The following is a 16,501-nucleotide window of genomic DNA, read 5'->3' as shown; positions in this document are numbered from 1 at the left end:
GGTGAGGGGGCAAAGTTGTATGATCTGACTCTTAAGTCCCTGTCAGGATTTCTCGCCGTAGAGGAAATAGAGGAAATTCTTTCCTTCGTGACTATGGCACCGGGAGGAGGGTGGTCTTGTGACAAACAGTAGATCCAAGAACTGTCTGCAGTGACTCCTGCCCCCAGCTCCTCTGGGAGTGGGACAGTTGTCAAGTGATAAGGAGAGCCTTTGTGTCTGAAGGCAACAGTACAGCACCAATAACTTGCTGTAAAAACAACAATTATTTCTGGAAAGGAAGTTGTGGGTGAAGCATTAGCTCCACTTCCCTGTGAAGTACAGCTGTGCTATTAGCAGAGGTAGGGAAGGGCTGGATTTTGGCAAACCTGTCTGTCAGCACTGAAAAGGAGTGAAAAATTACCCTTTCTTTAACGGTTTTGACATTTCCATCTCTCTGCCGAATCTGTGACTGAAAACCTGTGTTCGTGATGGCCACATCTGGGCATCAAAATGTCATCCTTCCCACTTACTATTGGGCATCCAGCCGCTCCATTTTACTGTCTGAGTTTTACTTGGAAAGCAAGATCAGCCAGGACTTGAGGGTGCTTTTTATCTCCTTTTGTAATGCCTACACCCATTCATCCTCATTCTTTCACGGAGAGAGAAAGGAGGTTCATGTATGTACAGGAATCCTCATACCTTATGCCACTGAAATGCTCCTGTTTGCATCACCGGCTGTGGCAGACATTGAGCAGAGCACGGAACAAAATTGTAAATGATGGCAAAATTTTAGGGATGTTTAGAGGTGGCGTGGAGTTTTTTGATAACTTCCTGTAATTCAGCTGGCTGCTCCGTGCAAACTGCCATTGTCTCTTGGAAAAAGTGCCAAGGGAGCTTTTTGAAGTGAAGACTGTGAAGTCATTCCCAGATGTGCATCTGTAAGGTACGGAGACCAGATTGCATCATTCCCTGATTTGTTGATTTGGCAAAACGCTCAGCTTGTTCCCAGGCCTTCGGGTGTTCTAGGGTTGCGGAGATGCTCACAGACTGGGCTTGGGGCTGGGCGTGCTGGTGAGGGAAGAGCTCGAGGAGCCGTGAGCACCCTGCAAGCAATGACACTCGTTCTGCAGTAAGGTGAGGTTCTCCTCTGCACCCCTCGGCAGAACCGGTTTGCTGCGCAGAGCAGAATGGGCTGTGCCGGCTCCAGTGCCCAGCAATACACCCAGTGCCTTCACCTGCCTCAAGAGCAGGAGGGCACCGTGCGGGCTCGGTGCTCCCGGAGCTGCTGGTGCTACTGCAGATGGAGTTGACTTCTTCTGGAGCTTATGCTGCAGAAGCAATCCTTATTCCAGCCTCTCTCTGCGGATCAATAGACAAGAGGCAGCGCTTTCATAGCCGTACTCATGTAGGTGCCCGTTCATTCCCTGTGGTGCCTGAACCTTCCTTGCTGGGTACCTCGACCTGCTCCGCACTACACGAGTGGCACATAAAGGTAGCCGTGAAGGGCGAGCAGGCTGTGGCACTGTGCTGCTTTGGGGACAAATGTTTAGTAACAGTTTTGACCCTGCAAGAAACTCCACCAGGAGGGCCCTTTCCCAGCTATAGCACCCTATTGTATGTGCTCTCCTATTGCTGCCATTGCTTTTTAGAGAATGGAGAGTTCTGTTGCATTGACTCACATCACTTCTAAATCTAACCAATATTCTTATCTGGGAAGTACGCTGAAGCAGTTGGCATGAGCAAAGATACTTGAAAAACATTCTTTACGTCCTATGCATAGGTCAGACAAGATCTCTAAAGGTGGTCCAGACATACTTTTGGATTTGCTTCATGCTTTGTTCTTGCCATCAAAAATTGGCTAGTTCAATAAGTCAGGAAAGAGTGTTCACTCCTTAGTAAATACTGGCTTGGTCTTTTTTGTCTGCATAACAAATACAGCATTAAATATTTTAACAGTCTTGCTGGATGAGGTATGGAATGTAGAACTGCTTTTTAGATCAGTCAAGTGGGTTTTGAGCACTAAGGCTTTGTGTCGTTAGCATCTGAAAACAAGAGTTTGGAGTTAAAAGGACACTTATCAAAACAGTGATTATGCAGCTTTCTTTATGTCCCGAATTTTTTTTAACTTCAAAATTAACTCAGATGTGCAACGGAAGGAAAAAGAGCTGAAGGTGATTTACACATAAATAAAATGCACAAAATTAATCAGGCTATTTGCCTCTCCTGCCCGTCTCCCTTTGCATCTAAATTCTTTCTCTTTATTTCCCTCCCATCTTACAGTCCTTGTTACCCTCCATAGGTGCAACTTTTCGTACAGTTGTGCTTTTGGAGATGGCAGAAGCTCAGCCTGCAGTCCTTAACTAAATTAACTGCATGGGGAATTCTGTAGGAATTTTGTCTGTGTGAAGTCTGTGATATTTATTCTGGTATTTTTCTATTCATGGAAGAGTAAAATTGAGATAACTTCACTCTTACTCAACAGACATCTCATATGCTTTCTAAGAAGTGGAAGGGAGTTTTGCCATCTACTCTAATGGATGCCATTGACTGAACTGACCGCGGTTTTAGGCAGCGTCTATGTCAGTGTAAAGTATTTATAAAATGCTGATTTGATAGTATGCCCTGTTGTCCTCAAAGCACATACCAATGGAAAACTAGGTACGTGATAGCATGCTGGTTTATTTTATTTTCATATGCCTCTGCTACACAAAAGTAAATCGTTGCTGGTAGTTCTTGCTGTATTGAAAACATTCTGTAACGCTCTTGAGAGCCTTAGCCACATATTCATAAGGTAGGTATTGACATGGGTGATGATACATGAGCTGCTTTTTTCACACATCCTTCTATGTTTCTCAAGAAATTACATTTATTCAATCAAATGTAGGCATTTGCTAAAGAAATTCACCAAGGACACTGATACTTTGTCCAATGTCGGGACAGGCAGTTCAGCATCAATTTTTGTCTTCTTTTCTCATTAAGTTAAAAATTACTTTCAGATTACTTTTTTTTTTTTCCTATTAGCTTTCCCCAGATGTATTTTTCAACGTTTCTTCTTCCAAGTAAGCTACCTATTTTCCCAAAATTGTTTTTGCGTATCCTACAGATCCCCATAATTTCTCTATTCCAACTCTGTATCTTCTGGCTTCTTGCAAAATCAGATACCACAGAACTAGTTCCACTGTCCCTGTTTCTAATAGAATATGCAAAGTAGGATTAGCCCCAGCTTTGAACCCTGCCGAGGGCAGCTCTAAGAGCAGCAATTACAGACACAGGCATATTCTCCATGACTTGGGATGTGGCTTCCTTCCAGTTTTTTTGGCGTTTTGGCATGCTTGCATTGCACTGGTGCTTCTCAAAATAGACTCCTCTGGAGACGTGTCTGAAGAACCAGAACTCCATGGTACTTGCCTCATCCTTTGCTTTTTGTTTTTCCTCCTGCTATCTTTTATGTTGATGTCCTTGGAGCCTGTCTTACCAATATTGTTCCAGGTATATGGAAGCTCAGGTGTGTATTGTTGACAGCAGGTCGGGCTTAATTAGGTATTGCTATTCCTTGACATTTGGGTACTCGGGAAAAGTCAAAAATTGTTACATGGGTCTGGTTGCACTTTGCTCATCTATACTTCCCTTGACCAGTATTTGACAGGTTAAGTCTTACAGAAGAGTCTCTTTGCCCTATAAGGATCTCTGCATCTCAAATTGCAGTAAGTGAAGAAATGTTAATTGCTCCAATCAAAGGCTTAATTGTTCTGGATTCTCAGATCCCTGTGAAATGCTGAGTGTCACCACTTTGTGCTGTTGTCAAGAACCAGCCCTAGTATGTTATGTTAATCTTGTTCTCCTTGCTGAAATGTGCTTGGGATCTCCTCCCAGACTAAGCATTTCCTCATCAACTCTCCTTTGTTAATCAGGCTTAATCATTCCTCTTCCCTCTCTCCCTGCGCGGCACCTTCCCCGTTCATCCATGGTCCTCAGGAAAATCACCAGCGGTCCAAAAGTGCACCAAGACTCTGCAAGGTCTTTTCCATTTGAATTTCACTAATTTCCTTCCTTTACCTCTTGGTAAGGCAGCTGTGTGAGAAAAGGCTATGGCTGCAGCCTACCCTTAAAGTCAGTAGATGTTGGGCCAAATTCTTTGCTGATATCACTCCAGTGGAGCAGAGAATTTGGCCCCGAGCCTTGAAGAGATCAGCCAGGGAGAATGTGGCACAGTCTGTGATCCTTGTTCACCCAGACCGTCCTAGAAGCGCTATACTCCCACTTATCCTGCTCTGCTTAAATAAGGGGGGTGTCTAATTGTTTCAACTGATAAAAAAATCAAATTAAGAAAATAGGCTGTAGGTAGGCAAGTAAGATTTAAATGATTTGTTGGCCTGAACTACCTGGTGTTTTCCAACGTCAAAGCTGTAAAGCTTGGCTTCTCTTTGTAAATGATGCTCTGAAAAACACGGAGGAGCACTTGCTTCGTGAAACTGAAACTCATCAAACTGCTTTTTTATTCTTTGTCAGCCTATTTTTCCTAGCTCCTTTGGCTAACGAAACACAAACAGTGTAATCAATAAAGCCTTTTTTTTTTTTTTTTTTTAAGGCATTCAAGAGCTTATGTAAAATCTTTGGAATTTGTTAGCATGATAACATTGTTATGCTCTCCTAGCTGATAGAAATATCAAAGCCAGCTAAGAATAACTCTGCAGCAGACAGAGAAGACTGGATTTGTTTCCTGGAATGAAAGCAAAAAGCATGTATGTATTTCTAACAGCTATGGAAAAAAAATTAGCTGTCATGAAAATAAATGGATACTTAAAACTTCCATCTCCCCTTCTCAACAGAGCCATTAAATGAGTCAAAATGTAGTTAATTCATGCTGAATATTTGAAAATCTCCAAGATTATTCACATCATCCTTTTTTTTTTTTTTTTTTTCTTTTTTTGAGTGCTGTGATGGTACATGAAACTTCTGTTTCACACAGCATTCTTCAAATCTTGTTCTTCTGGTAGAAACCCCAAATAAAATTGGTTTGCTAGAGAAGTTATCACTGGAATTTGTAAGGCTTCGAGTCTGGCCTAGGGTTTTCTAAAGATCGACCTTATTTATTTGAAAATTTGCAAAATGTCAGTTTCTCATCACTTTGATCCTCCACAGTGCAATGGGTTTAACATTGAACTTTCCTTTATTTGAAAGCAGAAGGTTAAAGTAAAAGTCTGAGAATTTAAAGAGACTGCCATCCCAAAGCCTCGCCAATAAAAATCGCTGGCACTTGCACAACCTAATTTTCAACCACCGCAAATGGTGGTTGCGGGCAATTTGTATGTGGAAAGTAGTGGGAATATAAAGTTCAGGTGTTTGTTACAGAAGCAGCGTGGATACCTCCGCCAAGCTGCGCTGCAGCTAATTGGGTCTGTGGTTTTGCAGAGTGTCTGACTGTGAACCTCTGCTTAGGAAACGCAAGAGAGAAACTCCTCTTTAATTTTAAAAAAAACGGAAGTACGTTGGCGTGGTTTTCGTTGTTGCAAACGGCCTTAAAAATGGGCACTTAGTTTTCACAAACAACGATTTAAAACCACACACGCACCTTTTCTTACAGGTTAGTTGCATGGTGCAGCCTTATTGTTCAGAACAAACATAGGCATTGCTGGTTTGCCTCTTTGTTTTTTGCAAGTTTATCACAAATATTTGCATTTGCCTATAGACAGGGATAATCTTAACGTCACTTTAGAGCTGGAAAAGAGCAAGCCTTGTTTCATGCTTACAGGGACAGACTTGACAGTCTGATCTGAGTTCATCCTGTATTCTCAAAAAACAGAATGCAAATTTAAAAGAAAAACTGCGTGGGTTGTTTTGTTTTGGGTTTTTGTTTGGTTGGTTGTGGGGTTTTTTTAACATTTATTTAATGTAACATTCTTTCCAAGCCAATTTCATGGGTTTTTCATGGTTTTTTTGAGGGCTGACTCATTTCCCCCCCTCAAGTCCTTTGATTCGGCCAAAGTGACGTGGTTTATGGGAAAACCCCTCAGATGGAATTCACAGGAGCCGGGCAGAGTGGGTCACCACTAGCCGTATGGTGTCCATCCGAGGCTTTCACCAGGTGTCCGCCGCAGTCTAAAAGCACCCTGACCATGGAGCACAGCTGCAATGATGAGGTCTCTGACGACATTTCACAAGTCATAGACCAGACCTAAAATGCAACCTAAACTGGTGCCCTGGAATCCAGCGCTTCTGAAGGTACTGAACTTGAGCACCTTTAATTTTTCTGTAATGAAATATCCTATCTTCCCGAGTATAGGATAAAAATCTTGCGCGGCTGAGGTCAATATCCATGTGTTGGTCCTGCAGTTAGGAGTGGTATGCGATGTGGAAGCTGGGGTGAAGTTTGTGTGTGTGTGTGTGTGTGTGTATATATACACCCCCCCACACATACACTTATATATATATATCTTGTGCCTTCCAGCACCACGTGCCTATGTAATATCAGGTAACTACAGTGTCACCACAGGAACTTCATTGTACATGCGTGGTGAACTACTGAGCATTGACAAACTAGAAAGACAATTATTTCTTCTGGGATTTCCTCCACCCCTGAGACTGCAACCTAACTTCTCGCATATACCTTAGTTAATATTATTTTCATGGACACATATAGAAAAGGAAAAAGTGGGGATCCAGCAAAAATAAAATCCTTCACCCAAACACAAAATACTGGTGTTATTGGAAAACGTTTGGGATCTACATTAAAAAAAAAACAAAACAAAAAACAAACAAACAACAAAAAACCCCAAACAAACAAACAAAAAAACAAAACAAAAACCCCAAACCAACCCCCCCAATATTTGCTTTCTGGCCTTTCCTTGAGGCTAACTGTTCCCTGGGAGCTAGGGAAGGGCCTGGACTCCAGCAGGGCCATCCTGCCGGATGTCTCCTGCTGCCGAGTCCCTCTCATCAGCGTGCTCACCGCTCCTATCCAGCTTTGGCCCTCCGGAGAAATCTTTTGCAAGACTTTCTTTTGTGGCTCTTTGATCTGCGGGCTCCCAGCCTGAGCCAGACAGCCCGTCACTGCAGGCTGCAGCCCCAAATCAGCCCCTCTCCTGTAATTTTCTCCCCAGCCTTGCCGGGAGGTTGCTCCTCTCTTGTTTTCCTGTTGCTTTACAGCTTGTTTCCTCTCTCCTCCCCCAAGCCTTCTATTAACACAGATCAATTAATTCTCACAGGAAAATCGGATAATCAAGTACACCTTAGCACTGTGTTCCTGGAGTTCCTGCGTACCAGTTTTCCCATGTTTAAGTAGCAGAGGGCACTGGGAGGAAAGTGGAAATGTTTTAGCGACAAAGGTGGGTTGAGATTGCTTAGCAGTGGGTGAAAGGGTTTTGGTACAGCAAGAGGCTAATGGATAAACAGGGAGAGGCATGTTATTTCAGCAAAATTACAGTTTAATTCCAAAAATGCTAAATTTGGTTTTGTTAGCAGGAACATAGCTAGTCTGTGTCCACAGCTTTGTGCCAGACTGAAGTGCTGCTTGCAAAGAAAATCAAAATTTCTTTTAATGAATCTTATTCTCTCCGGGGTCTCCCTCCTCCTCAGGGCTGTTGTACCTGCAGAAGCTATTTGTGAAATGGTTTCCAGATGACAAGAGAGTTTAATTCCCCCCTCCAAATGAGAGGGTGGCCGAATGCCTGTACCTGTATCAGAAATCATGGTAACTTTTTCCATGCCTGGTTTCCTGCTGCTTGGGAGGCAGGATTTGTGAGCTGCTCTCCCCAGAAACTTTAACTCGCTGCCTGATCTGAATCCTTGCTGTCAGAGTGGGTGCTACTGGCTCCCGGTCCTGCAAATAAGTGAACTCTCCGCAGTGTATAGTGCCGTACGTGGTACTTACCCCTTGATGAGCCAGATTTTGCAGCCCAGGTGATGTCGGTAGTCTACCTGTTTTTCAGCATTTTCACCCGTTACAGTATCTGATTTGGTCTCCGGGGGTCATTTGGTATATTCTCCTGTTTCCTGTACAGGTATCGGAATTGTTAAAAGCAGCAATGAGCACATCTAGGGGAAATCCCTGTCATCTGCTTTCAGACTAGATGTGAACGCTCTCCTCTAACACAAAATTTGCCTGGGCAAAAATATGTTCCCTCCTTTTGCTCATAGAAAATCGAACAAGTACTAGAAGGAGAAACAGTTCAAGACTCAAAAACCAAACTAAACCAAAACTGATGAATTCCTTTTTCCACCTCAGGCTCAGTTCTGAATTGATGCTTTGAGAGGTCCAACTGGTATCAGTACTGTACCCAGACGTTAAAAGGAGATGCACAGTCCTGCTAAGAGTTGGACTGAGTTCTGAAGAAGGTGAAAAGTTGGTTTTGTCACCCAAGCAGGAGTAGCTGGCACCACAGTTGAATGTCCAGAGTTCGGGCGGACTGCACATGGAGTCATCCAGGAAGCCCCAACTCAGCTAAGTTCAGTCTCTGTAACTCCAGCATTTTATCTGAAATATCTCGATTGGGCATTTGGTAAGCAATGAATCCCACAGTCTTGCTGTGGGATAGATAGTATAGACTTTTAGTCTATAGTTATTATATGACATGTTATAAACATGATAATGATCTCCCTCGGTACAGAGACTCAGTTAATTCCTTGGGTGCTGGCAGCTTGTGTATGCAATTTGGTGTATCTCGATGCAAAGACTTAATTACCTGGGAAGCCATTCTTTTGTGTTGTAATAAACCCATAGGAAACCTAAGGGACATGCAACTAATTAAGACTGCTCCATTTTCTTATAGGTTTTTTACCTATAAGAAAACCCACGTGACTTTAGGAGCTGGAATCATAGAATGGTTAGAGTTGGAAGGGACCTGAAAGACTATCTTGTTCCACCCCCTGCCCTGGGCAGGGACACCTCCTACCAGCCCAGGTTGCTCCAAGCCCCGTCCAACCTGGCCTTGAACCCCTCCAGGGATGGGGCAGCCACAGCTTCTCTGGGCAACCTGGGCCAGGGGCTCACCAACCTCAGAGTGAAAAATTTCTTCCTGATATCTAATCTAAATCTCCCCTCTTCCAGTTTAAAACCATTACCCCTCATCCTATCATCACACTCCCTGATCCAGAGTCCCTCCCCAGCTTTCCTGGAGCCCCTTTAGGGACTGGAAGGGGCTCTAAGGTCTCCCCGGAGCCTTCTCTTCTCCAGGCTGAACCCCCCCAGCTCTCTCAGCCTGTCCTCCCAGCAGAGGGGCTCCAGCCCTCTGAGCATCTTCGTGCCCCTCCTTAACACAAGAATTAAAGTAGGAATAAAAAAGATTTGTCTCAGATTTACATCTCTCAAAAAAAAGAAAAAAAAAAAAGTTTTGAGAGGAAGCGGTTAAAAACTTTTCCCTGCGTCCTGAGACTTTTTAAAAGTTGCCAAACACCCTCAGTGAAGCAAGGCTCTGCTGAAGTGGGGTTTAAAACGTTAGGAGATAATCGTCTGTGGGTCCTGTGTGTGTGTGTGTCCCCCATCTCTCCGCTTGCTGTAAGCGCTCCGGGATGCGCCCCGCGTCCTCCCCCGCCGGGGTCGGGTCCCTCCGGGGCGGCTCAGCCGCCCCGGAGGGACCCGACCCCGGCGGGGGAGGACGCGGGGCGAGGCAGGCTCGATGGTTGTGGCCTTTCCTCGGGGAAACTCATGGGAGGAGCCTCCGAGAAAGAGCTCCAAAGCTCCTACTCCTTTTGTACGCTCCAGCCTTCCCCCAAAGCGGCGGCGGCCGGGGCTGGGCTCGGCGTGCGGCGGAGTTCGCTGCTCCCGACCCCGGGGATGGTGGAAACGGAGGGAATTCGGCTTAAAAAAAAGGCCTGTTGCGGGCTGTTGTGTTGGAAGCGAGGATGACTGAGAAGAGCGAAGCTGGTGATTATTTCCTGGCCTTGGTAAGTAGACACTTGTGAGGGGGGAAGTTCGCCAAAGAAATAACAAAAGCAACGTGCAGCTCCAGCCTGCATCTGAAATTAAAAGTTAGCTGTTGTTTACCACCGCTTTTCTCTCTCGCAAAAGATTATTGTACTTTCCCCCCCCCCCTTCTTTTTTCTTTCCTTTGAACAACTTTTTGAAAAGTAACGCTTCTGCCGGGTAAAACGCCCTCCTGCTCACACAGCGCTGCCTCCAGCTCCGGGAGAGGATTAACTCTCCTTCCCCCCAAGAAAGAGCCGGGATGGTTTTGTGGCTCCAGCCGTGGCTTGCGGTTAGGGTTTCTGCTCGGCCAGAGTGTCAGCGGGTGAGGAGACTTTGCCGGGGTGTGTGTGATCGCACTGAGAAACTTCTGGTTCAGGTTTAGTAGCTGGAATTTGGAAACTTTTAATTCTGCAGCAATGACACCAGGACGTGACTGAGAGCCCTTCAGAGGCTCTAAAAGCTGCACGGTGGTGACGTTATGGGCTTTTTATAATGGTTGACAGTTATTACAGCAAATATGCTTATTCATCCTGTGCAGGCGTGATTTATACTTTTAAGACTTTTATGTGGCTTTCTGTTGTCCCTCTTATAGCTTGCGAAGGAAGTAGTACTGTAACGTGTGTTTCAGTCGCCTTAAGTCTTTTAATCTAAAATAATTGTATTTGTTTGTTTAATGTAATAACTCACCGTAACATTTAGGTTATGGTGTGACCACAGCAATGTAGAATACTCAGGGAAAAGAAAATACATTTTTCTGTTTTATGGTTATGACTAAGCACATCCATGATCAATCTGCATACACGTGTTACAAAAATTAAGGGACTTCTAAGCGAGAAGGGTTGGGCGAGAGAGGAAGTCCAGGCCCTCAGGTAATGTGTGACTAAACGCCATCCCCTGCCAAGATAACTTCTCTATCTTGTCAGGATTTCCACCAGCACTGCCAGCAAAGTATGGCATCCGAGAATGACTCTCCGTCGTCACGTGCGGGGATTGCCGGACCGCGATAGCACTATTGTCCCACTGGGCTGGGGGATTGGGATTTACCTGCCGGCATCACCAGCTGCTGGGCAGCTGCCTTCCTGGGGTTGCTTTTCATAGGTGGGGTATTGCCTTCAGGAAGCCTTTGAAAAGATAACTTTTGTTTCTCCAGAATGAGTTTCTGCATTTGTTTTCCCTTCTTACTTTCTCGGTAGGGAAATTTGCAGTAAGATAAAGGACTCCCTTGTTGCTGGAAGCACAGCCTTGTGTCCGGAGCTTGGCGGTCGCGTGTTCTGTGCAGCTGGTTCCTGTTGCTCAGCCAGGATGATGGCAGTTCCCTTCCTTGGGGACAGATGTGACTCAGGTGCTGCCCTAGCCGCGGTGGGCTGGGCTGGCTCTCCCTGAGCACGGTCACCCAGTGTCCACACCCGTTCTGCCGAGTGCTCGAGTCCGGCTCGGAGGAAGCGCATGTAAATCTCAGACACTGAGATAATTCTCCCGGGAGCCAGTTCTGGTATGTTGGTGGCAAGTTCTTTTTTTCCGTAAGTGTAGAAATGCTGCCATCCACATTACTGTACATCAAACTCACGTGTCGCCTGCATGACAGTGGTTTTATTTGTTTAATTAACACATGCCGCTTCATCTCTTGGATACCTTCGTTACTGTGTTTGTAGAGCGCCCAGCTCAGCAGGACTCAGCCTGGCTGAGGTGTGCAGAAGGTCCCGCAGTGTAAATACAAAGTGCTGATGGGAGGCACTTAAGGCATAGTTTCTCCTTCAGAGTATAAAAGGAATTTGAGAGATTTTTCCAAAATCACATATTTAAACGCATAAGTAAATCTTTGTTGGGCTTACAAAAGGCAGGATATTTCCCAAAACTTGAACTTTTGACTCTGAGTGTGTGTTTAGCTGGTAAAAGTCAAGACTTGGTTGTATCTGAGCATAGCAGCCAGCAAAAGTAACCAGTGACTTCCAGTCATTGCTGCGCCTGAGCTTTTAAACCCATTGCTGGCGTGTGGACGTGTCCCGTGGGGACATCATTTGGTTGCATGGATGTCCCCTCAGTTCATTGGGAAATAAAGCCAGGCTTTCCATTTCAATCTTGGCATCTCATATTTTTCCTAAAATTCTATTAATATTTAAATTGTTCTTAAATTACCTCACAAGAAGTAGCACAGGGGAAAAAAAAAAAAAAGAGGGTTTTGTTTGGTTTTAATCCTGTGCTGGTAGCTTATGCAGCGGTCCCGAGCTGTTTCCTGAGAAAGATTAGTTTTAGTTTCTGATAGCAGTAATGTTGATTTCTAATCTGAGAAATAGCTTCTTACCTCCTACTCTGCTAAATTCTCTTGACAGGAGTCCCAATAATCATGAAAATACTTTTAAAGAGCAGAAATACCAAAGGTGCATAGAGTTACTACAGCAGGTTATTGTTGGATTTTCTGTGCATGAAGTTTATTTCAATGAATGTATGAGATAAGCTACAGAATAAAGTATGAGAAGGTAAAAATGCATATTATGAAGGAATTAATAAAACAGCTGAAATTTTGCAAGGTATAATGCGTTTGAATGAATGAATGAATTGGAACTCATGTTCCAGTGATCTCTTTCCCTTGCAAAGAATTGCTCTGTAAGAACGTATCAGAAATAGCAAATCATCTCAATATTTGTCTGTGATTAATTAATGTTTTTTCTTATGCACGTGTGAACTGAGGCTCAAAAAATGGACTCTCTGGCCCAAGTTGTTACAAAACCAAGTATGAAATCTAGAGGATTTTGTCTATCAGCCTTGTTGTACCCAATGAGCAACATCTTGTTTCTCGAAGAAAACAAAATAATGGGTGATGCGAGTGCTGAGAGCTCAGTCCTGCCTTGCGGTTGTTGGTGCCATTTTCCAGAGATTTCTGGAGTAAGAGCAGGATCTATAAATCTTACCGTTATCTCATTAAAAGCAACCAAATGTTTGGGACTAGGAGATAGGGCTTGAACTGCTTATTGGTTTCCCCTTGGAGTAAGCTTGGAGCTGTTGTTGACTGTTCAAAGGGAGCCACATCCAGAGCTCCTGATTGGAAAAACATGGACAGGGAGAAAACGCCAAGACCCATAGCTGCCTTCCGTCTCCAGCACCAGTGTCAGAACATTTTAAAACTTTAGGACGAAATTGGGGTTTTAAGGTTTGCATCTTGCTGATGTCAGTAGGAGAGCAACCAATGGAGCCACCAGAGAACCTGGAGAGCACCTCGCCCTCGCCGTGTTCCTGGGCTGGCGCCGAGGAGCTGACCCTGCCTGCCTCAGCGTCCACGTGTGTAAAGCTGTGCTCTTTTATGTGTTTTAAATACATTTCCTGCCTTGGTTCTTACATAGACAGTGGTCAGACCTCCTCTGTTTAAACAGAAGGAATTACATAGGTTTATGCAGTTGTTTCTCATTCATTCACTGATATTTAATGACAGATATGGGTCAAGCTTTGTCTGAAACTTGCTATTTGCATACCTGCCTTCTAACAGCGACTTGGAAAATCCCTTTTAAGAGGCCTTAAAAGTGAAATAGGGAAACTCAAGAGCCTAAGGACACCGGATGGGCAAAGCCTTTCACTTGTGACACACTAACAACGGACTGGACCCCTTGGTCTTTGGGCTGCATTTAGTGTGCTCGCTGCAGCTGTTAGTCAGCAACTGCTTGTTAAACTGTGAGGTATTTTCCTTTGAAAAGTATTTCAGTCATGCTTGTTATAAGTAGAATTTGGAAGTCATTTTAAGTACATCCTCTCCCAGGCTTCACCCAGAACTCGGGCAATGGAATGGAAAAAGCTCGTGGTCTTTTTTTACAGGGTTCGACTCTTGAAACAAACTGACCGAAAAGGCTGGCTGCTGGAGAGGACTTCGAGCAGGGACCTGGTGGCAGGCGCCTGCGAGGCGAAAGGCGGTTGTGATGCCCAGGAATGTCAGTTGTGGAACGAGTCTGAGCAGCTTTTGGATCGCTTCATTGTTTGTGGCGCACAGGGCAGGGTGGCTTGGCAATGAGCAGCTTCGCCATCACCTCCCCAAGCCCCAGTTTCAAGTTACCTTGTCTGTAGCCCGTATGAAAATCGCTGTCTGGGAGCGGCGAGTGGCAGCAGGCAGACGCTTCGCTTCTCACCAGGTTGGGGCACACCAGTACAACAGCTTCACTTGCAGTTTTAGCTTGTGCTGTGCGTTCTGTATGTTCCCAGGAAAGACCCTTGGTGCTCTGTCAGTAGCCAGAACAAGACCTGCCCGTCTGCGTTTCCCTCCTTAGGTATATCAGAAAGAAGTTTCCACGTCCTGTCGTCAAGCTCTGATTTCTAAACGCTTATTTTAAGGCAAAGCAGAGGGGGCACCCCAGTTTGTGCTACCAGTATATGCAACTCCTGGCGATGAGCGAAAACCGGTCCTGTTATACTAATAATCCAGAGGACTTTAGAACTCGTAAACATCTTAGCTCAAAGCTTCCTACAACAGGCCGAGCCCTCAGGTGTGGTTAAACCAGAGAACATGTGGACAGTTAATTGCTTAGTATTGTAATTAGATAAAAGTGATATTGTAAATTTAAAAAATAATGTTCTAGGTCGTCAGCTGAGAACTGCAGTCGGTGCAGTGGCTTAACCCTACTCTTGTTTGTGTTGGTGTAACGGAGGGGAGAATGGCCCTTGGCTTGGCAGGGAAGCCATGGACAAACGAACTGGACCGAGTGCAGAGCGGTGCTGTGAAACCCCTGGAAATGAAAAGCAGAAACACTGGCTTACAAAGGACCACACATGTAATCAATTAAAAATAAAATAAAAAATGTGAAAACAAGCTTGACAAATCATTTTTCCCATAGGAACGTGTTACTTTACAGAATCTTTTAGATAAAAGTTGTGAAATGTGAGTGTATTCAGATGGTAGCCTTCAGTCTGTTACCGGAATGACACGGACATTATTATAGTGCGGTTTAACTCCTTGTTATGTTCTTTGAAACAAAATTAAACTACAGTAGAGAATCACAGTGAACCACTGGATTTGCAGTTAGATAAGGAAGTAATCATCCCGTGTTAAAGCTGAGTTCCGTGATTTAGGGATTTTTATTTCTAAGCTGAAAGGCCAAATGCTGAGTGACAGTTTTAAGTTTATATACTTCTGCTCAAATCCACCTCCGTACAGGGTTGTGTTCACGGGGTAGTATCGGAAACAACATGGACAGGAGGGTGTTCAGGAAAGTGGCATCTCAAAACTGAGCCTGTTGGGTGAATCCGCAGATGTGAAGTTGGAATCCCAATTAAAGGTCAGATTTTATGTTTTACAAAAACGTGAGGATTTTGCTGAGTTTTAGGGAAAAACTGACACTTCCAGGGCCCCAGCGTCTGGGTGGCCACGTAGGAAAGTCAGGTTGAAGTAGGCAACAAAACTATTGCTTTCAGGGGGTGTCTGTTAAACAAACCCCCTTCTGCAGCAAGGCTCCTTTCCCGATTGATTTGAGGGCGTGTTTCCAAATTGTTTTCTTTTAGCCAGGTGCGGGTACTCGGCTGCACCCTGCTTTTCCTGGCAATGGGACAAGGCTGAGTGTCTCCTGCCTGTGCTCCCTGCAGGACCTGCCACACCTTTGGCTGACCTGCTCCTCCCACCGATGCAGCTCCGTGGCAGGTGGAAGCTGAGCTCGAGCTCTCCGTCTGTTACGTGGTTTCTGAGCAAGGAAGTCTCGCTGTTTCTCTTGTTCAAGCAGTAGCTCGTTTTCTCATTTGCTTTTTAAAATCAGAATCAAAATGGGCTTCGTTTGCTGTTGGATTGTGCTCTCTCATTGCTCCTGCAGTTGTAACGCAGACAAAAATCCAGCGACTTCAGGCTGGTGGGAACAGTAGAGCTGTGCACAAAAGCAACTTATATTAAAACGACCAACTTTCCCTGAATTCCTGACCACAGGAGTTAGCATACGCATGCTAAACAGCGGGGGCTTCAGACAGCCAAGTGACAACAGTTCTGCAGTAATTCAAACCTCTAAGGCTGCCGTTTTCCATGTCTTTTCTCTCCGCAGCCCTCCTGGGCCAGGTGATGATACACAGTTGGCTTCTCCCCTCCATCCTTCTGAGCAGCCCTTAGCTGTTTCTGCGACGTATGGCACTGCTGACCCCGTGGATGCTGCTGAGCTGACTGCAGCAAGGTACCGTACCTCTGCACAGAGCCGCTGAGGCTGGGGCGGTGGGAAGCAGCTCCAAACCGGTGTGGGCGGGTGGAGGACCACGGGCCTCAGCGCTAGCTAAGAAATTGCTGTCACTCTTCTTGGATGGATATATGTCTGGTACGGCCAGTCGCTGGTGGGTTTGCGCAGCCTGTCTGTAGTCGGTGGAGCATCTGTCAGGGGAAATCTTTACCAGCATTTAAATTTCCCTCTACCAAAACCTTCAAAGGAAGATGCCATTTACCTTTCCTTTAGATTGAATGACTTTGGCACATAGGAGGGTCATGCCATGTGAAGGTGCAACGTATGCCTTATAATTTTTTAGGTGCTTATACTTTTTTTTAAATGTATTTTTTGTTAGTACAAGGTAACTGATCCTTTGGGCATTTTCTTTAATTTTGATAAGTTCCTTAATAGTATAATGCTGATTATAAAGCATTCAGGTATCTCATCTCTGTTGGACACCGGGCTT

At 44.9% G+C, this 16,501-nt stretch overlaps 1 protein-coding gene across 4 annotated transcripts in view; it reads left to right on the top strand.

Moving 5' to 3' along the window:
• Positions 1–16,501, top strand: part of TACC2 (transforming acidic coiled-coil containing protein 2) — a 151,280-nt gene that overhangs the window by 49,341 nt on the left and 85,438 nt on the right. For all 4 annotated transcript variants that reach the window (XM_063339137.1, XM_063339138.1, XM_063339139.1 and 1 more), the window contains one exon: positions 15,886–16,011. In XM_063339137.1, coding sequence (XP_063195207.1) covers positions 15,886–16,011 — 126 coding nt within the window. The remainder of the gene's footprint in view (positions 1–15,885; positions 16,012–16,501) is intronic.

The sequence above is a fragment of the Chroicocephalus ridibundus genome, chromosome 6 (genome assembly GCF_963924245.1).
Source record: "Chroicocephalus ridibundus chromosome 6, bChrRid1.1, whole genome shotgun sequence".
Lineage (NCBI taxonomy): Eukaryota > Metazoa > Chordata > Aves > Charadriiformes > Laridae > Chroicocephalus > Chroicocephalus ridibundus.
Note: the sequence above shows the minus strand (reverse complement) of the source record. Positions and strands in the feature narration are given on the sequence as shown.